General features: G+C 41.1%; 1 protein-coding gene across 5 annotated transcripts in view; it reads left to right on the forward strand.

Moving 5' to 3' along the window:
* Positions 1-22175, forward strand: part of LOC116689314 (myotubularin-related protein 3) — a 34989-nt gene that overhangs the window by 1607 nt on the left and 11207 nt on the right. For 3 of the 5 annotated variants that reach the window (XM_032515822.1, XM_032515824.1, XM_032515825.1), the window contains exons 2-17: positions 445-516; positions 2640-2696; positions 3759-3848; positions 6081-6197; positions 8692-8712; positions 11391-11473; positions 13052-13218; positions 13308-13404; positions 13708-13821; positions 14554-14744; positions 15071-15202; positions 16368-16479; positions 20157-20352; positions 20624-20809; positions 21309-21479; positions 21912-22057. In XM_032515822.1, coding sequence (XP_032371713.1) covers positions 2694-2696; positions 3759-3848; positions 6081-6197; positions 8692-8712; positions 11391-11473; positions 13052-13218; positions 13308-13404; positions 13708-13821; positions 14554-14744; positions 15071-15202; positions 16368-16479; positions 20157-20352; positions 20624-20809; positions 21309-21479; positions 21912-22057 — 1826 coding nt within the window. In that variant the 5' untranslated portion in view covers positions 445-516; positions 2640-2693. The remainder of the gene's footprint in view (positions 1-444; positions 517-2639; positions 2697-3758; positions 3849-6080; positions 6198-8691; positions 8713-11390; positions 11474-13051; positions 13219-13307; positions 13405-13707; positions 13822-14553; positions 14745-15070; positions 15203-16367; positions 16480-20156; positions 20353-20623; positions 20810-21308; positions 21480-21911; positions 22058-22175) is intronic. The other 2 variants (XM_032515823.1, XM_032515826.1) reach the window with 1 other exon arrangement.

The raw sequence follows: 22175 nt of genomic DNA on the forward strand, positions 1-22175 counted from the left end.
TGTGCGTTTGACCAGTCATCTGGGCAGGTAACTAACCACTGTTGGATGGTTAAACCTCAAATAATTATTATTTTACACTAATACATCTGCCATGCCTTCCATTAGCTTGTATTAACCTCAATATGTGGCTACTAAGGTTTAAAATTGATATTATGAAAAGAGTGTCCTTGTTTATTTCTGAAGGTGAACATTACATTGCCAGTTCATGTGACTAAACCATGCCTGTATACTGGCTAGACTTTAGATGTAGCGCTTCAAGATCCAACTGTCTTTTTTTCCATTCCACAACTGAGTTTAAGTGGTATCTCTGAGCTCACATGCAAACCAATATGACCAACAGTACAGCTGCATTTGCAAGGGAATCAAAAGAACTTCTGTAACTTGAATGTTTCAGTGAAAAAGTCTACTCTTTATAAGGAAAATAATTAGCCTTCATTTCCACAGATTTCCATGTCTTACTTGTAAGGGTTTCCAAACTGCATCATCAGGACTGCTCATTGTCCGATACAGATTACGGTAAGTCTAAAAGATATATCCCTTCGCATTACAGTTTTTATTTGACATTTTCAGCCATCTGCTGTTTCTTTAAATCTAGCCACCAGTTCTTTTGTACGTGCTTACTACATTTGCTGTAATCTCTTTTAAACAGATATCAGCATTAATGAATGTGGAATTTGTAGGCAACAGGACAAGATTTTGGTACTGGAAGCATTTGTAGTCTGGGTAGAATGACCAGTCAAGTTTGAGTGGGCTTTGGTTGCATGCAGGTAAACTGTCCGCATGGGGAGAAAAAGAGGCAGAACGCATTGGTTGAAAGGCCTTAATGAAACTCACTGGCTATTTTCTGATGGCGACTTAGCTTTTAAAAATGTATCTGTGTTCATATTTGCATATGTGATTAGCCAAAATGTTTAAAAACATTAAACACTAAAAACATTGGAGGCCTAAATCCTGCCATTGCAAGTCTTCCCTTGTTGAATTAAATTGCTGTTGAACGGTTTAAATATTAGTGTTCAACTAGGGGTTTACCATCTCCTGGTCAATCTTGGCCTGAAATAGTGCTGCACAATTAATACAATTTTAATCACAATCACAATTTTGGCTTCCCACGATCACATTTGCATAATCAATATTTTAAATGCGTCATTCCGTTCATAGAACGCTCTTGTTTTTTTTGCAAAGCCAATCTACCGCTCCATAAACCACAGTCTGATCATGTGTCCGTCAGAGTTGTTCCCTCCACCGCACAGCTTAGTTTCTAGATGTAGACAGTCACAGAGGATAGAGTAACGTGAGGAAAATTCCATAACAGATAGCAGTTGGTTATACGTCGGTCTCAAGATTTACCAGTTTACCAGTAAACAAAACATTTAGTCCCATCTGTGTTGTTTTTAAGACAACAGCAGTGACCAGTGCCAGTTTGTGTATATTAGCTCACAGGGCTCTAGGGTGCTAGTTAGTGTATGTTAGCTCACAGGGCTCTAGGGTGCTAGTTAGTGTCTGTTAGCTCACAGGGCTGTAGGGTGTTACTAATATTTTTCCTAGATCGCACCGGTGCACCTAATGTCCTTGCATCTGCTGTCTCTCCACAAAAGAAGCACTGTTAATTGTATAGATATGGTTTAATGTTGCGTTACATGACCCATTTCTTCTGTAAAGCCGTGCCTGTGTTGGATCTCTCTTACTCTCCGCGCAGCCCCGCCCCCTTTGAGGAAAAATATTAATCACGATTTTTAGCTTAGAATTGATATAAGTGTAAAGTTTATTGCACACATAAAACATGACAAAACAAAACAAATTGGCAGTACCAAACATAGATTTTGTTTTGGCCCCTATGGCACATTGCGCATCACCACAAGCCTGTAAACATTGGTTTGTCGTTTCCTGGTAGTAATTTCATCCAGAGTAGATACAGTGATCTGGTTGATCAGAATAAAAATGTTCTCTTTTGGTACAACTGGTATTTATTGGGGGAAAAAAAAGAGAGTATACAGAAATTAATTTTTTTTTAATGTTAAACATGTATTTGTTGGGGCACTTTTTGCATTTTATTTGAGCGTGTACAGTAGATAGATGACAGGAAATAAGTGGAAAGAGAGATAGGGAATGACATATAATAAATGTCCTCGGCTAAAATTGAATCAAGGACATTGCAGTTTGTGGACGGTGTCTTAAGCCCAGAAACACATGTATTTATCCTTCTCCCCGGTGATGTAAAGCTTAAAAAATTACTTAATTTGAAGTTTCATATTTATTTTCAGCAAATCGGCTGTCCAAAAATTTCCTTTAATACTTTAACAATAACCAAAATAACCTGTATGGCAGGAAAAGACAATGCCCTTAACTGACCTGAAATTTGTGTTGATAATAAGACAGAATAGCCAATATACTATTTGGAACATGAATCCGGTTTCTGTAAATGTAGTTGCGCCGTATTTACAATAATGAGCCCCGTGGTAGTAGCTGCACAACAGCTCACCTTAGGCTGGAGGGGGGAAAAGTTGTATTAATGAATTTTAATTTAATAAAGTTTGGGCAACCTGAGTTTAAATTGTGATCAGACCACATCTTAGACGAGGATGGCTGCTTTACATATTAACTGTCAGAATAACTCAACATTCTGTGCTCTTCTTGTACAGACTGCTCCAGGCCGGAGTTTCTTGTCGGTTGACCCACACTCCTTCCCAGGGGCCATGGTAACGTACCTTCACTTCATGCATACTTTGGACAGTAACTGCTGTGTGGCCTCTGCACATTCTGCAGAATCAGATACTCTCCATTGATTTTCACATTTAATCAGCTCTGTTTACCAGGAAGCAGACAGTTAAATCATCTGCAACAGTGTCAAAGGTCCTCCAAGGCTGCTATCTAAGCATGCCAGCTTTTAATTTTCACTGCAGGAAGTTGGAGGAAGTCTTGTATCGTAGCATCATAACAAAACCACTGGATCGGATGTGTCGCGTGTTGAACGTTGTGTGTGTATGTGTGAGTTTTTGTGTTCTTGGCATGCTGTTGTGTGGCTGCTGCCCCCTGGCTGGCCTCAGCACCCTGCTCATCCAGCCATGACCACTGTGTGTATCAACTCGGATCGTACTAAGCCAGGATCCTGCAATGATGTGCCGGTGCTGTCCGTCATCTGCCATCTTTTTCGACCACCTTAATATTTCTTTGCAAAATGTTCAGACTAAACTCTGTCCTGACCAAACACAGCCCATAGATTCTTGTTGATCTCTGTCAGCACTAGGCCAGACATTTTTTTCACCAGTTTGCCTTTGAAGAAAATCCCTGACTCAACTTGTATATCCATGCCTCACATTCCCCGCAGTTAGGCATCCTTCATGAAATATGTTGCATAAGGCTATTGCAACCTCAAACGTTTGGCCCTAATTAAAGCCTACTGATGAAAACTGCCTTTAAATGAATAGTGTCCATAATTTAATTTTGCCAACCAAAACTTGTTTTAATTTGGCAAAAAAATTAACAACAGAAGTTGTGAGACTTTTGCCATACCTAAGATTATTGTGACAGCCAATCAGTCAAAGCCAGGGAAATTGCAAAGCAAAGTGGAGGAGTAACATTACATCCCTTGTTTACCATAAGTGTGTCAGGGGCAGGGTGATGAATAAGTAAATACTCTGCCAGCTTTCCCTGGACGACTGTTTTTAAAGACTTCAGAAAAATATGTGACTAAAAGATAGTTGTGGCTGGTAAAGTTGAAACTAGTTTAGTAAAGGGTTAACAGGCCTTTTTCTTTGCAGGAGGAGGAGGGGCAGCAGAGCTTGGAATGTATCCAGGCCAATCAGATCTTCCCCAAGAAGTCCCCCGTTCTCGAGGAGGAAAACATGCAGGTGAGGAAGCCGCTGCCCTCAATGCTTATCTCGTGCTGTAACAGTTATGTGTATAAATGTGGTTGAATCTCGTCTCTGTCATAAGTTACGTAATCACTGTGACCATGTGATTCAAGATTCCTTTCAGTTTGACCAGTCTCAGAAGCAAAGTCTCAAATGTGTAGTGATATTTAAAGCCCTGTATTTTAAAACGTACTTCAATATCTGTGTTGAGAAAAGTATTTTTTCAGTACTGCAAACTAATTGATACCACTTTTTTCATTCCAATACTGATAACACAACCCTGAGAATCATACCAGTACCAATTCAATGTTGTCTTTTTCCCTCTCTTAAACAACCATGTCAACGTTAAGACCAGGAAATCCGACGATTTTTTTTCACAGGGTTGTACAGTGGTGGGACTGTCACTGAAATGGCCCATCTGTGTTGTGTTAACCCCCCCAATGTAGCACAAGTAGACTTTATATTTCACAACTACTGTTTCCCGTCAAATTGTTTTCAGATCTCGACGTTTCCGACTGCACTTGAGGCAACCTCATTTCACTGAGAAAAAAACTGACCGGACTGAATGTATATATTGCCGTTAGGCAGACTATCTGGAGAACTGAACTTCTCTTTGGATAGCCCCGGCCGCTGTCAGTTAGTGATGACGTAGGGCTGGGCGATATGTCGATATTTTACCTTATATCAGTACATTTTCAAACGAGATAAGAGATTAGACAATACTGTTTATATCGATATAGTTTAATGTTGCGATACTTAACCCATTTCTTCTGTAAAGCCGTGTCTGTCTCACACACTGGCTCTCCTGCAACAGTGCCGGTCCACACTGGAGACATTTGTCTACATGTTAAGTAATGAGAAAAAACCTGTATTGGTACCAATATTTTTGCTTGCAACTTTCTGTTGGGAAAAAATAGGTACAGTTACTGAATGCAACTAACCTTAGTTCTATGAGTAATAGCATGTGAGATGGAGCCTTCTGGACCCGAGCGAGAAATGTGACCCATTGCCAAATTATCACAGTTCATAAAAATGCAGCGCAGTGACTGTCCAGGCATTTCATGCACGAGGCGTTTGTAACGCCGCTGACCCGCCAAAGCGCATACAACCCACGCTGGACATGTTCATAATGAATCAGCCATCACTTTGTGAGTAGAGAACTCAGTCTGCACTGTTAGCTCAGAAACTTCACTGATAAACCAGAGAATTGTACTGTAACAATTGGCTTCATGATCAAATGATACAAATCAATGTTTTTGTATCATACACTTCAATCCATTGCACTCCCCCCCTCTCTGACTCTCTCTTTTAATTAGTCTGTTATTATTGTTGAAAGCAACTGAAGGAGCTTTCTCAGAGACATTTTTATTAGACATATTTATTATTTTATAGGCTATTTTTCTTAGATAACCTTTCATTTACATGTGTTGCAGGAAAGGAAACCCTCTCTTTGCATTTTATTTTGGTGACAATCTGTTTTAATAAAAGTGCTTGTGACATCTCACATGTAGCTTTGACTTAAAATGTAACATTTAGCCCACTTTGTAAAAAATACCAAGATCTATAACGTGTATTGCCATTCACCCGAAAAATTCCAAGATATAATTTTTAGTCCATATCGCCCAGTCCTATTATGACGCTAGCTAACGTCATCTAAAATGCGACCTGGTGGCCGGCAGTTGCGTGCATGGGCTTTGATAGAACATTGTTTTTCCCAGTTTTCTATTATGGACAGATGACCGAACATCAAATCGTCACAGTTGTAGGCTAATGAAACGTATTAGATTATACACGTTTTCCTTCAATATGCAATACAAATCAGATCAGATCCTGTGATTTTGACCATTACTAGACCAATAAAAGTTTTGCAGTTGTTGTGGTCATAAGGCCTTTATTCCCATAAAAAAAAAAAAAAAAAAAGCCAATTGAAAAAGGTGGTGAAGTTGCTTGGTTCTAAAAGTTCTATCATGGAAAAGGTTCATGCTGTGCAAGAAGAACCGTACAGTTTATATTTAAAAAAAGAAGAAGAAGAAAAAAAAAGAATTTGATTTACCTACAAGAGGGAAACTTACAGTATAATTTGACTGCTGAAGTTGTAAAATTGTCATGATGACCATATCTAGTGAAACAGTCGATTGTACCACAGCCCTCTGTGCATGTATCATCATCACTGGGGATCTGTGTGGCTCTGCGGTTTGTTTGACATGTTTTATCTCCTGCTGTTGCTAGGTGCCCTTTCCTGAGCTGCATGGTGAGTTCACAGAGTATGTGGGGAGAGCAGAAGATGCCATCATCGCAATATCTAACTACCGCCTACACATCAAGTTCAAAGAGTCCGTTGTCAACGTAAGTATCTTTGAAAAGTGAACAATGTGCTTGAAGTTAAGTAATGATTAGAGATTGTCTCTTACACAGCTCAAAATAATTACAAATGTACTACTTTCTCTTTATTCACGTCTGTGTGAGAGTGTGAATATTCATGTTTTGTGAATGGACAGAATCAGGGCCATTGTGCCAACGCTGTGGTGACCAGGCCATTCAGAGCTGATCTGCACTGGCAGCAGTGCCTCGTGACTCTTCATCACCTCTGTTTCTGCACTTGCTTGCCCGCTCCGTTTTCTCTCTGCACTCGTCGTTGCCTTGGTTGCAGTGGTTTCACAAGGGATGCATAACAGTTGCGCTCTCGCTCTCTCTCTCTCTCTCTCTCTCTCTCTCTCTCTCTCTCTCTCTCTCTCTCTCTCTCTCTCTCTCTACCGTGTTAAGAAAAAGAGACTTGCTTTGTTACCCAAAGCAACTTTGTTAGTGTGGTCACTTTCAAAAAGAAACTTCCCTATTTGCCACTACAAAGATCTTTCTTCATATTCCTACTACTAGACTGTCTCCATTTAAAAACTATGACTTATTACAACCTGGGGGGCACAATTCAATTCAATGTCATCTATCATAACATAAGTTATCTCAAGGCACTTTCCGTATAGAGCTAGTCTAGACCACGCTTTATAATTTACCCAACAATTCCCCCAAGAGACGGCCACACCACATTTAAACATGATAACATTTGTACTGCATCTTCTATATTGTGTACTGAAGGGCCGCACTGGGTGTTGGTACTGAAGAAAAAACTCTTCCAGTCTATTCTATCTTGTTATACACAAGATGACTATCTATATACATGCAATTCTAAATGAACTACTTAATTTGACCAATAAATCTCACTCTGAATACCTTTTAGAAAAAGCATATGCTATGTTCAGATCACCATGCCGCTCAGTTGCTGACATGTTGCAGGAATATTGTGCAATGACAAATCATGCGCTACAGGGAAAGCGTTTGGCTGTTTCACTTCCTTCATAAAGGATAGGTCTGGTGATATTTTTGCCTATTATCATTGTCAACAAATCCCATAAAAAGACCAAAATAAGAATGTATAAGCATGTTCGAAAAGCTGGGAGAAGAAGCGGCGTGTCACTAAATGAGAGTAGCTGGTCCACCTTAAAGGTCAGCCCATCTAAAGTGAGCCTGTGCTAAAGTTGTCGTTAACTTTGGGGCTAACCCCCTTCACTTTAATCAGCAGATGGCAAGTAAGACACGGAAACTTGGGCGTTTGAAGTTGTTACATTTATTCACCGACAAATAGCCTAAACTGTAGAAACAATAAGCGAAGAATGGATTTTTAAACGGCAATATCACAGTTGATGTTCATTTAATTGTAGGAGGCTAAAATCATGATGAAAAAAAATCATTATTGCAGCCCTACTAAGTTTTACAAACAGTCAAGTACCAAAATTTGCCATTGAATGTTTGGTCAGATTTTTAAACTAGTATATAGTTTGTTTACTTGTTTGTCAGCAGGATTGCGGGAAAAACTACTGGCTCGGTTTTCATGAAACTTGGTGGAAGGGTGTAGCATGGGCCAAGGAAGAACCCATACGTGTTTGGAGTGGATAGGAATCACTGGGCGGATACATAACTTGTTTTTCACTTTTGTTAACATTGCATTTGTGCTGCATTCATGTGGTGGTGGAATAATCGGAAAAATGAGCTCCCGACTGGGAAAATTCACATGAACAAGTCAAACCGTAAACATTGCGAGATAGGTCATGCCTAGGTCTGCACACTGATTCTTTGATTGGATTGTTCCTTCCTTACTTTTAAGTAAAAGTGTTGACAGTTTTATACTATTTAATTTAATCAAAGTATTGCTGTTTGAGTTTAACATTTAACATCTGAATCTTTTTGTTTAGATTTTTCTTGAGGTAAGAGATAAGTAAAGATTTTTGTTTCTGTAATATAATGAAAACTCATGTATAATATAGCCCTACTGTTCGCTGCAGTATTTCTTTTCATTCCATATTTTTAGATTATTTTGTCTGTTACTTTCTATAGTTAAAAAAAAAAAAAACAGGTAACAAATCTTGAGATTGCCTCAAAACTCATCCATATTATCACATGTCATACCAGGAAGTCCTCCAAGTGTTTCTTCTTGCTGCCTGTGACGTGTTGCAGAGGTTAATTGGACCTTGATGAGCCTCTGGTTCTTGACTCGCACACCGCCTCAATGTGCTTGCAGTAGACAGAGCCGCTGTTCTCTTCACACATATTTGGACAGGCTGAAGAGGCATCTGCATGACATGGCTGGAGCTCACCGATCAGGGGTGGGAGGCGCTGCAAGAGGCCGTTTACAAGCAGCGTAGGAATTTTGATGGAGGGATGTAGATTACAGGGAAGGGTGCGCGAACATCCAGAATGTGCTGCGATAACATCCCTAGACAGATCGAAAATAGTTACAAATTGAAATGCATCACTTTCATTATTGTTTTCTCTGTTTTGTTTTGGATAGAGTTGTTGTTGTGAGGTGTCAGTAAGTACCCAAGCAGAGTTGCATGCATGGAGTGGTTGACTTGAGTGTATAATTTGTGTGTGTCTGTGTGTTAACTGGCTGGTGCCTAGGGGACTAGAATCTTGGTTGTTTAGTCTGTTTAACACAAGGTGCTGGTTTAAAGGAAATTTGATCCACCCAAAGCATTCAAACTGCCAATCTTTTAATGCAACTTTTACACCAACACAATCTTTAGAGGCAGTAACCCTGTCATTGTACTTGCTCCATGTATTAGAAGCTTCACTTGCTGATGATCGTGCATGGCTCTAGACTTTGGCCCTCATTTATGAAACGTGCGTACAATCTAAAACAGGCATAGGGCGGGCGTACGCCGATTCCTACGTGGCATTCATCAATTTGAACGTGAGCATAGGCTGCGAAAAAATCTCACGTCTGGTCTCAACTCGTGTACGCAAGTGTGTGTGGGGGGGACCCTACTGTACACGCCAGAAAAAGTATGCAACATTGTTTTAGCCTGTGGGGTTCTGCACAACATCGCGCAGGAAAACAGGTTTCCATAAATGTAGTGATGGAGCCAGCTGACCCAACTGGGGACCCAACGATTATTTGTTGATTTTAGCCAAAACTAATTTTATTGTCACATAGGCTATTTATAACTGCGACAGGGAGTGTGATGGACGCTACTCACAGAGAGACGGCAGACTCATCGTGAACGGGTCCAGCACGGGTCAATGGCGGATACACACGACGTGTGTATGAAACGTCTGTATCTTCACTGCGCTGCATTTTTATGAACTATGATGTTCTGGCCATGGGTCACATCTCTGGTCCAGGTCCAGCAGCTCCGTCTCCCACGCTGTTACTCTACCAACTGAAGTTAGTTGCATTCAATAACTTCTTCTGTGTTCTTCGCCGTGGCGGCCGCGATAGCAGTTACCCGCGGAAACACTGGGACAAATACAGGTTTGCCCCTCGTATTTAACAATATACACATGTGTTAATAAAAAATTAAAACTGTAGACAAATGTCAGAAGTGTGGACCGGGCCGCTGTGTGGCCGGGCGTGGAGTAAGAGGAGAGAGAGGAGAGGAGAGATTCAACACAGGCACGGCTTTACTGACGAAATGGGTCATGTAACGCAAAATTAAACCATATCCATATAAACAGCATTGCAGCGGATGCGAGGGCATTAGCACCGGTGCGTCCTAGAGGAGCTAACAGCTAACAGACGCTACTAGCACCGACTAGCACTGGTCACTGCTGTTGTCTGAAAAACAACAGACGGGACAAATGTTGCGTTTACTAGTAAGCTGGTAAACCTTGAGACCGACGTATAACCGATTGCTATCTGTTGAGTTTTCCTCCCGTTACTCTGTCCTCTGGGACTGTCTACATCTTGAAGCTAAGATGCACGGGGTGCAGTGAACTACTCTGACTGGCTCATGAGCAGACGGTAGTAGCGGTAGATTGGCTTTGCAAAAAATTGAAATGACGCTTTAAAAAAAATAATCGCTCGATCACGCAAATTTGATCGTGGGAAGTCAAAATCGTGATCGCGATTAAAATTTGATTAATTGTCCAGCCCTAATATAAGCCTATATATTACTATTAGTATACATATGTCAGGGATGTATAAATTAAATAAACTTCAGATGGAGTTGGATTTAATACGGTAACACTGTTGACCGCATCAGTGATTCTCCTTACAGCCTAATACCAGTTTTTAGGTTGCCAAATAGGACACACGTTACTGCAAATTAAACTGAGATGTCAGGGTTTCAATTTCCACCTCTTAGCCGGAATACGTCTGGCCATGTTGTAAATAGTAGGGGTGAGGCCTCAAAACTGAGAATATATTGGGGCGTGATATTTAAATTACGATCGTTTCCAGACACTGCATTTATCGATGTACGACCATTCTTACGCTCTGATTGGTGTGATACAAATGTTTCATAAATCCCACGTGAATCCTGTCATAAGAGGATTTCTGCGCTCATAACTGCGCTGGTTTGTTAGGTATGTTAGGTTGATAAATGAGGGCCTTTGTGTGCAGCAGCAGCAGCTTGAGCCACACCCTTTTCTCTGAAAGCCCACAGCATTGCTGAACGGTGCTCTTAGCTAATTAACAGAGCTTAGTCAAAAGCAGCATAGGTATTTCCCTACAGTATTCAAAGTATGCTCTTAAGTCTTAACCACACGGCAGTTCTGCACTTTGGATGGTATTTGCCTACGAAAGTTAAGACCGTAGCTCTGGGCCGAAAGGGAAATGCAGATCTCTTCTGGAGCTAGTATTGAGTATTTTTGTGCTCCCACACTCAGTTAAGAAGATTATATATATTGAGTGAGCTCAGGGAGATGTGACGTGATGTAAAGAATTAATGAAAATGCACCTGGACAAGTAATCTGTGTGACTTGTATATTTTTAGCACCTTGTGGATGGATGGTGGTGTGGTTTACACAACTAAACATTTCAATTACACATGATGTTGCAGCACGTGGCTGATTCTTGGCATGAGGGCATTTTACTTTGTTGACCACCACTAATTTGCTAAATAAATGGATTGTCCATCTACCACACTGCCTTTACTGACTGCATGTGTTTGGTTGGTATATTTTTCGATACACTTAATATGCTGTTTAACGCGTCTGTCAAAGTTTGGCAGAGTGAAGTGTTGATGTTCCCTTTCTTTCTCAACACAGGTTCCTCTTCAGCTCATAGAGAACTCGGAGTGTCGGGATATGTTCCAGCTTCATGTCACCTGTAAGGACTGTAAAGTTGTCAGGTATGACCAGTGATACACTCCTGCAACCTAAAGTCATTCCAAATGTTACCTCCTCTTTGTTAAAGGTATAGGAAACTTGATTTAAAATCATGTTTCATATATATATGTGGGACATACTGTATGTGTGGTGTTCTGTGAAAAGCCTTTGTAGTTACAGGAAACAACAAATATATCTAAAAATGTTCAGAGTTGTTTCAGACTTTTCTCACAGAAGTCCAGACGCAGGATGGTATAGGCGTTACAGTTAACTGAAAGGACACAGCCCTGTGGCTTAGGTTGCTATGGCAACACATGGCACACACTATAAAGGTAACAGAAAAATCCTACAGCCATAAACTGTATGCTTGACCGAGATGAGGCCAGAATGAGTATCAATACACCTGAGGAAAAGACTTGAGCTTTTCCCAACACGCATCTAATGTATTGTAATGTAATACACAAATTTGTATTTTTATACAAATATATATATATATATATAAAATTACAAACTTAACATATGAAACTGGAAGTCTTTTGAGCAAAAACACAACAACAACAAATAAAAATCAAAGATTGTTGCCAAACTATGGAACGCCTACACTCATAACATGGTTGAAGGATGTTCCGTCAGTTTTTATTCCTTTTTTTTAAATTTTCATTTATCAGCAATTATAAATGCCGATAACAATAGTTTGGAAAATGCCTAATATCGGCCAATATATTAGTTGGACTCTACTTCATACTGTCTCTGCAGCAGAGCGTTACAAGGAACAAGTTAACAATGCATACAAGCTGTTAAAAGCGTTTTCCATCCAACAGCTGTAACAGTAAATAAACAGTCATAAACATTATAAACAAGTCATAAACGTTCATGACATAACGCTTATTTTAGTAAGTGTCATTCAGTTTTGTCATGTCAAGTTATGATTATGGTTAGTGTTAGGGTGTTCATGACAGGGTCATGTCACTCTTATGTACATACTTTCAAGTAAAGTGTTACCAGAATATGTAGGTTTCACAGTTAAATTGTGGACAAAAAGCCACCTGTTGCTCAGCATCACAGAGTTTGAACAGAGTTGCTGCACTGCCACTAAACTGTTTTACATGCGCTGCACATAAATATCCCTTTTGTCTGTCACTTGGAATAATCTTGGTGGAAGATTAATGGGAAAGTATCCCCTTAAATGTGATGTAGTAGTGCTTCATTTTTCCACACTTCACAGAAGTTAGGAAGTCACTTTCTGTTAACTAATTACAGTCAACAAAGTACTATCACGCTCGGGGAGAGCAGTGTTTCAATGTGGACCTGCTTCTTCTGTGAGACAAACACTGCCAGACTGTAGAAACCCAGCGCCTGAGCCAAGAAATAAAGACAGTAAAATATAAGTAAAAAACCACACAGGAGCAGTTAACAGTGGTCCATAACATTTTAAGAGCTTACCGCAAGACCACATTCATGATTTTTAGTATTAAAATATTACTAGTATTGAATGTTTTTTTTTTTTTTATTTATTGTTTTTTTTTTAGTATCAGCCTTGCCCCTTGATAACATTTTGTAGCATGATCGACTTGTAATGTCGGCGTCTGTTTCATCCACAGGTGTCAGTTCTCCAGCTTTGAGCAGTGTCAGGAATGGCTAAAACGCCTGAATGCGGTAGTGCGCCCTCCCTCCCGCCTGGAGGACCTCTTCTCCTTTGCCTTCCATGCCTGGTGCATGGAGGTATATGCTGGCGAGAAGGAGCAGCACGGCGAGCTATGCAGACCAGGTACCTTTCTGTCTCTTGCATGTCTGCACGTAACCCCACCAGACCCTCTGCTCCCCGCTGGGCTTATCGGACATCTCTGCTCTCTGTAGGCGAACATGTGACCTCCTGGTTCAAGAATGAGGTGGAGAGGATGTGCTTTGACACTCAAAACGCCTGGAGGATATCGGACATCAACAGCAAGTTCAGGTAAACGCAGCTATCATTCAGGTTACCTGCTGCTTTGGTGATTTCACTCTCAGCTAGAAGATAGATCCGGCCTTTGCTTTCATTGGCGTACAGAACAAGTCAGTGTGTGTGTGCGCGTTTGTGTGTTAGACAGTGGGTGGTTGTGTTATTGTACTCAACTGGTGCTGCGCCCTGGGCTGATAAGAGCCAAGCCCAGGATTAGGTGTCTGTAGACAGAGACTATTGTTGAGCCATCACAGTCTTTTGGTGCTCTCTCTTTCTACTTGTTAAAGCATTGCTCTCCCTGTCCCTCTGCTCCACCAGGCTGTGCCCCAGCTATCCCCAGCAGCTCCTGGTGCCAGCCTGGATCACTGACAAAGAGCTGGAAAATGTGGCAGCCTTCCGCTCCTGGAAGAGGTTTCCTGCTGTGGTTTATAGGTCGGTGTGTTCGTTTCACGGTTAAGCTTGTTTACCCGCCACACAGCAATGAAAAGCTTTCTTATGATGATTGGCCTTTTTTTGCTTGTGAAAGGAATTAAACCATCCCCAGATAATATATTTTATGGCTCTATATCAATGCCAATGTGGACACTTTTTACTTTGGCCTGGAAAAGCACAGCATGCAGCTAATTTCCTCCAGGCGCCATCTCTCCATTTGGCTTTATTCAAAGTTTGTCAAAACGGCCAAGACCGCGGACTTAACCAATGACATAATCTGTGTCCTGGCTTTAGTCAATCGTGGTTGTTGTCTTTAACATACAGTGCTTGAGAGCCTTTGATCTTTTGTTTTTGGAAAACTAGTCCAACCAGAAATGGAAACTTTGCATGCCTGCTTTGTGTGTCACAGCACCTAAAATAAATATGACAAAATTTTGCTCTGGTGGCTGTAAGATGTCTAAACCATCAAAAAAAAGTCAAATAAGGAGAGGCCCTGAACGTTACGGTCAAGTCAAATAATGCTGTTCAGCAAGAGAAATGGATAATGAACAGATAGCAAATGTTGTCTCTTATCAAGGAAGTAACGTACATCTCTGTATTACTGTATTGTTCATAGTGTGACCGCAAATAGTATTTTCTTCCTATAAAAAAGATTAGATCTCAAACAGCCATAGCGTTCTCCTAAGACAGCAAACTAACTATGTTGTTGTGTTTTGGCACACATACACCTAGGCATCAGACCACGGGAGCTGTAATTGCCCGCTGTGGCCAGCCAGAGGTCAGCTGGTGGGGCTGGAGGAACGCAGATGATGAGCACCTGGTCCAGTCCATCGCCAAGGCCTGCGCCGTGGACAGCAGCTCCCGCAAACACCTTTCCAACGGCAGCTACACCAACGGCACTGACCTGCCGGATACTGACTTTGGTAAGAACTCATACCATCACCACCATCTCACTTGCTTACATACTGTACACAAACACTGACGACACACCTACCACCACACACAGACCAAACTGTTGTGCAATCCGACCTGTTAGGTCTTGACTAAACTAGCAGGCTTACACAAACACACGATCACAGTATCTTCTTATGTCAAAATAATTCTGATGGATGTGCCTGTATTATATGTATGTGCGTTTTAATGGTTTATTTGGACTTTTTGATTAAAGAACTCAACCATACCCCTAGCCTACTTTCCTACAACCGGAATTGTACTGAGATTATTTTTCTGTGTTTTGTGTCTGTATCAGAATCCTCCATGACCAACAGCTCAGAGGTGGAGACGTTGGCTACCCAGCCCCACAAATTACTGATTCTGGATGCCAGGTCCTACGCTGCTGCTGTAGCTAACAGGGCCAAGGGGGGAGGCTGTGAATGCCCAGGTAGGTTTTCTCAGCTCAGTCCCTGGTTACAAAGCACAATTAGGTTAATGTGTGCTGTGGATTCAGGAGCTCAGATAACGGCAAATGTGATTGCTCTGTATGGTTAAATTAAAGTCCTGGTAAAGCAATAATTGTTGTGTTCTGAGTCTAATGGATCACACACAGCTACATCTGAATGATTAAAAAAAAATTGGCATCGACCATTGAAGTTTTTTCAAGGCCGATGCCTATTATTAGTAGTTGTAGTAATAAAAATAATGACAGATATGTGGAACCGTTATGCATTTACAGTGAAAATCCAAATTAATCCAGATTTGGGAACGTCACAAAATCCAACACAAAGCATTGTTTAAATACTTTAAGCAATTATGTAATAAATTGGGAACTTTTAACATAATATCTAGTGACAGTCAGATAGTGTCGTGGGCGGGACATTAAGTCAGATTCAGTTGTAAGTGAAACCGAAGCAGAGGGACAGACACTGAGCTGTAGCAGGGCCACAGTAGCACACTTTTTAATTCATTAACTTCATATGTTATCAGGCAAATAAAATGCCGATACAGATAATTGGCAAACTGCCAAAAAACGGCCCAATAATCAGCCATGGTCGATAATCAGTCTATCCCTGAAAAAACAACAAGTATATAAAAACTAGGTATCAAAATTGTAAAATAAATAAGCCGTATTCTCTGCTCTGAAACACTGGGGGCGTGTCCATTGTCATCGACAGAACCTCGTTGCAGCTGTGTTAGTTCGCTAGCACACGTACTGATAAAGTAGCACACACATGGTAGCACAGCACACACCTTCCAAGCCAGAGAACGAGTGCCGCTCTGCGGCAACAGACACTCATTAGCAGCCTACCCAGTCTTACAGTCACACACGCTCTATAATAGGACAGCACACATCCTGATTGTGGCATTTAAGAGTTGTTTATTCATGTTAGATTAATAGAGCTAAGATAGTTGTGGAATGTAGCAAACTTGCGCTGCTCACTCTCCACAATTCAGTACTACACAGTTTACATTCTTTTCACCTTTTTATTTCTAACATGTATAATGTGTTTAGAAAGAAATCATTGATTTTACTTTACTCAGACTTTCAAACCACCACCAGTTTTACTTTTCTCTTCTTTCTTTTTACCATTGTTTTCCTTCTGTTCCAGAGTACTATCCCAACTGTGAGGTGGTGTTTATGGGCATGGCCAACATCCACTCCATCCGCAAGAGTTTCCAGTCTCTGCGTTTCCTCTGCACTCAGATGCCTGATCCAGCCAAGTAGGTTTTTTATGCCTCCAGCAGTGCCTCCAATTTCCCCTGGCCGTAACTCTAAAGCTCTGCAGGCTAAAAACTATTTAAGTCAAAGCTGTCAAGCGTTGCAGTAACTGTAGGTTACTAGTAATCAAAGCAGTGTTGTGGTCTTGGCCATACATCTGTGCCTGATTTAGAAAGCCCAACCCCCAAGTGAAGGATCTCGTTCCATCTAGACTCCCAGACTCAATGCTACAATGATATGTAATTGAATCACTTTAGCTTAAGAGAACGTTGTTGAAAGTGGTTAGACGATCAACTCAGAAGACAAAATCAGACTCCAAAACATGTTTTGAAATATTACAGAGCCATTATCAGAGGTGGAAAAAGTACTAAAATATTGGACTCAAGTAAAATTACCAATACTTTTTATGAAATATTACTACAAGTAAAATTACAAGTGAAAATACCTATCTGAAAAAATACTCAAGTAAAAGTAATTTGTAGTTTATTCAAAGTTTAAAAAAAAAAAAAAAATATTCAGTAACTGATGGGATTTGTAATGTAGCAAAATGCCATACTTCAAAAATGTAATCAAGTACATTTCAAATTACCAATTTTAAAAACTACTTGAAAAATACAAAATACACAACAAAACTACTCAGTACAGTAATGTAAGTAAATGTATTACTTTCCACTTCAGTTTCTAAAATTGACCAAACATCTGGATTCTAATAATTTAATTTCTTCTACTTTAAAGGCTACTTTTTCAAGTAGGCCTATTGTACGTTTTACACTTTGCAGATTCAGATTAATAATACAAAATATTATGAATAAATAAATTATGATTTATTAAATTGGATAGGGATGAGACTGTTGATCCGGTTGTAAAATTCACAAGCTACCTGCCATGTCCTACTTCCGCGGTTATTTGGTGAAAGTAACGTACTAGTAGTGTGAAGCAGGGGTCTTCAACGTTTTCCAGGCTAAGGACCCCCAAACTGATGGCGAGATGGAGCGGGGACCCCCTAATTATATATATTGTATAAAATTGTGTTATATCAAACTGGTCCTATAGTGCCATGTGTGCGTTGATGACTGAAAGACATCTTCTGCCTCCATTTATCTGTTTACTACAGTGTGTTGAATTCATGTTAATGTGTATTTAAAGACATTTCAATTAGTGGAAAAAATTGCAGGGGGGGGGGGGGAATATAAAAAAAAGTCTAATCAACCAAAACTTTCACGACCCCCATGCAGTACCTCCGCGGACCCCCTAGGGGTCGCGGACCCCCTGTTGAAGACCCCTGGTGTAAAGCATTACTATTCAGACAGTAATATTGTAATATAACTAATTACTCTCAAATGACAGTAACTAGTAATCTATATTGTAATTGTATAATCTATATGTATTACATTTTGGAAGTAACTTGCCCAACACTGATAATCACTACCCGCTACGCACCAAACAACGGACAGACAATGTTAGCAGCTAACTGGTGAACATAGTTGAGCACTTAGCAGTTAAAGAGTCAGATACGGTATATTGCTCAGGAGTTGGTGAAGACCAAAAACAGAGCTAAAAACTGACTATTGAACTTAAATTCACCAGGTTGCCAGTAAAACCTCCAAATGAATACTAATGGTGCTCCGAAATTGCTGCATGTGTAATTGTTAGCAGATATTTGCTAGCAAGTTTGTCATATCAACTCAAATGGAGGTCATGTGTTTGTACACAACTTGTTTCCGCTGCCCCCAAAGGGCCAAAAATATCAGTTAATGCTTGGATATGCTTTATGTTATTGAGTTTAAGTCAGTTACTTTTCAATTAATTCGTCAACCCTTTTTTTTCTGAGCTGAAAAATATTAACAAAGTAGAAAGACCACTCATTCACATCATGGTTGTGCACTTACTTATACAAAGAGATGTTGTTGACCGGTGACGTTGCCAACTAGATGAATCTATAAGTGCTGTGCTATGTGGCATGGTCCATTCTACAGTGGTGTGAAAAAGTGTTTGCCCCCTTCCTCATTTCCTGTTCCTTTGCATGTTTGTCACACTTAAGTGTTTCGGAACATCAAACCAATTTAAACAACAGTCAAGGACAACACAAGTAAACACAAAATGCAATTTGTAAATGAAGGTGTTTATTATTAAAGGTGAAAAAAAATCCAAACCATCATGGCCCTGTGTGAAAAAGTGATTGCCCCCCTTGTTAAAACATACTATACTGTGGTTGTCCACACCTGAGTTCAATTTCTCTAGCCACACCCAGGCCTGATTATTGCCACACCTGTTCACAATCAAGGCATCACTTAAATAGGAGCTGCTTGACACAGTAAGGTCCACCAGAAGATCCTTAAAAGCTACACATCATGCCGAGACACAAGAAATTCAGGAACAATTGAGGAAGAAGTAATTGAGATCTATCAGTCTGGAAAGGGTTATAAAGCCATTTCCAAAGCTTTGGGAATCCAGCGAACCACAGTGAGAGCCATTATCCACAAATGGCGAAGACATGGAACAGTGGTGAACCTTCCCAGGAGTGCCGGCCGCCCAAAATTACCCCAAGAGCGCAGCGACAACTCATCCAAGAGGTCACAAAAGACCCCACAACAACGTCCAAAGAACTGCAGGCCTCACTTGCCTCAGTTAAGGTCAGCGTTCATGCCTCCACCATCAGGAAAAGACTGGGCAAAAATGGCCTGCATGGCAGAGTTCCAAGGAGAAAACCACTGCTGAGCAAAAGAACATCAAAGCTCGTCTCAATTTCTCCACAACACATCTTGATGATCCCCAAGACTTTTGGGACAACATTCTGTGGACCGATGAGACAAAAGTGGAACTCTTTGGAAGGTGTGTGTCCAAGTATATCTGGCGTAGAAGGAACACTGCATTTCATAAAAAGAACATTATACCAACAGTAAAATATGGTGGTGGTAGTGTGATGGTCTGGGGCTGTTTTGCTACTTCAGGACCTGGAAGACTTGCCGTGATAAAAGGAACTATGAATTCTGCTGTCTACCAAGAGATCCTGAAGGAGAATGTCCGACCATCTGTTCGTGTACTCAAGCTGAAACGAGCTTGGGTTCTGCAGCAGGACAATGATCCTAAACACACCAGCAAGTCCACCACCGAATGGCTGAAGAAAAACAAAATGAAGACTTTGGAGTGGCCTAGCCAAAGTCCTGACCTGAATCCTATTGAGATGTTGTGGTATGACCTTAAAAAGGCCGTTCATGCTCGAAAACCCTCTAATGTAACTGAATTAGGACAATTCTGCAAAGATGAGTAGGCCAAAATTCCTCCAGGACGCTGTAAAAGCCTCATTGCAAACGCTTGGTTGCAGTTGTTGCTGCTAAGGGTGGCCCATCCAGTTATTAGGTTTAGGGGGCAATCACTTTTTCACACAGGGCCATGATGGTTTGGAATTTTTTTCACCTTTAATAACAAACACCTTCATTTACAAATTGCATTTTGTGTTTACTTGTGTTGTCCTTGACTATTGTTTAAATTGGTTTGATGTTCCGAAACACTTAAGTGTGACAAACATGCAAAGGAACAGGAAATGAGGAAGGGGGCAAACACTTTTTCACACCACTGTATGTACTTGACCTTATGAAACATTTGTGCCATCACTTAGTGTCTGAGGCACTTGAGGTCCTCTGATGATTTTGCTCTGTTACTGTCTGTGTGCCTGCAGCTGGCTTTCTGCACTGGAGAGCACCAAGTGGCTGCAGCACCTGTCCCTGCTGCTGAAGGCGGCGCTGCTGGTTGTCAACGCTGTGGACCGAGACCACAGACCCGTTCTGGTGCACTGCTCTGATGGCTGGGACCGCACACCTCAGATCGTTGCTTTGTCCAAGCTTTTGCTGGACCCTTACTACCGCACTGTTGAGGTACAGATGAAGACTCCTCTTTTATTTCCATCAATGATCCTTTGTTAGCATTTTTTATTTATTTTTATTCCCATGAAAACTCTTATATCATTGACATCATGTAATAATTGCAATATTTCCAATGTAGCTAGGATCAAATTTGATAGCAGAAAAACTATTTTTACTTTAATTTAATATTTGTTTTTTTTATGTTTTTTTTTAAACTGTGTGATTGATATAAAAGAAAAGCTAAATTTAATTTAATCTAAGCTCTTTTGACGTCTTTCTGCAGGGCTTCCAGGTTTTGGTGGAGACCGATTGGCTAGACTTCGGCCATAAGTTTGCAGACCGCTGCGGCCATGGAGAAAATTCTGAGGATCTGAACGAGCGCTGCCCCGTCTTCCTGCAGTGGCTAGACTGTGTTCACCAGCTCCAGAGGCAGTTCCCATGCTCCTTTGAGTTTAACGAGGCCTTCCTGGTGCGTACGGGTTGGGTGATTGATGTCAAGCGCAACTATTGCAAATTCTGATTCCTAGAGATGTTCCTGAGATTAGAAGCTTCAGAATGTTGTCATGTGCAGTGGTGGAAATGGCATGCCTCTGAGGTGTATTTATTTAGTTTTGCTGTGTGTGTGTGTGTGTGTGTGTGTGTGGTGTGTGGTGTGTGTGTGTTGTGTGTGTGTGTGTGTGTGTGTGTGTGTTTGTGTGTGTGTGGTGTGTGTGTGTGTGTTGTGTGGTGTGTGTGTGTGTGTGTGTGTGTGTGTGGTGTGTGTGTGTGTGTGTGTGTGTGTGTGTGTGTGTGTGTGTGTGGTGTGTGTGTGTGTTGTGTGGTGTGTGTGTGTGTGTGTGTGTGGTTGTGTGTGTGTGTGTGTGGTGTGTGTGTGTGTGTGGTGTGTGTGTGTGTGTGTGTGTGTGTGTGTGTGTGTGTGTGTGTGTGTGCACAAGCCTTTACCTGTGTGTTCTTGTGTGCGTGCGCAGGTGAAACTGGTGCAGCACACCTACTCCTGTCTGTTTGGCACCTTCCTGTGTAACAGCGGCAAGGAGAGGGAGGACCGTCACGTTCAGGAGAGAACCTGCTCAGTCTGGTCACTGCTGAGACCGGCCAACCGCACTTTGAGGAACATGCTGTACTCCACACACTCCGAGATAGTACGTCCAAGTGTTAAGTCTTCAATTTTTTAGAAATCAGAGTACTGCCAGTTCTGGTTTAAAGCTGATTGAAACCCATAAAGACAAAGGATAAAATAAGTAAAAGCTGTTAGGAAAAAGTCTTCAAATGCATTATGGGAAAGAGCTTTGCATTAATGTCTCTTTATGCTTCGTGTTAACTGTTTTGATCTCAAACCTTTAAGAATTGCATGTTATTATTGTTATTGTGTGTCTGCGTGCGTGCGCGTGTGTGCCACCACCACTTATTCTTAGAAGTCCTTTGCATTCAGAGCTTGTCAAATGTTCATACAACTAAGTGTTAATTTCTATTTAAGGTGTTTTCGATTATTTAAGATTTTTTTGCTACTACTAATTACCATTCCCAATCTTTCTTCTTATTACACTAAGTTAAGTTTGCACCTGTTGTTTCAGGTTCTTCACCCAGTGTGTCATGTACGCAACCTGATGCTGTGGACGGCTGTCTACCTACCCAGCTCCTCCCCCACCACCCCCTCCGATGACTCCTGCGCCCCCTACCCTGTGCCGGGTTGCAACACTGAGGACGCGCCCTTGGGCAGGTGAGCCTGGCGCACGGGCACCCGATCCCCCCTCTCTTCCTTCCTCATGTAAGATAAACACAGGTCGAGGACTCCCACTGCCAGACGGGCCCAACTATTCATCTCGACTGCTTAAATA

This window comes from Etheostoma spectabile, chromosome 5 (assembly GCF_008692095.1).
Source record: "Etheostoma spectabile isolate EspeVRDwgs_2016 chromosome 5, UIUC_Espe_1.0, whole genome shotgun sequence".
NCBI classification, from domain to species: Eukaryota; Metazoa; Chordata; class Actinopteri; order Perciformes; family Percidae; genus Etheostoma; species Etheostoma spectabile.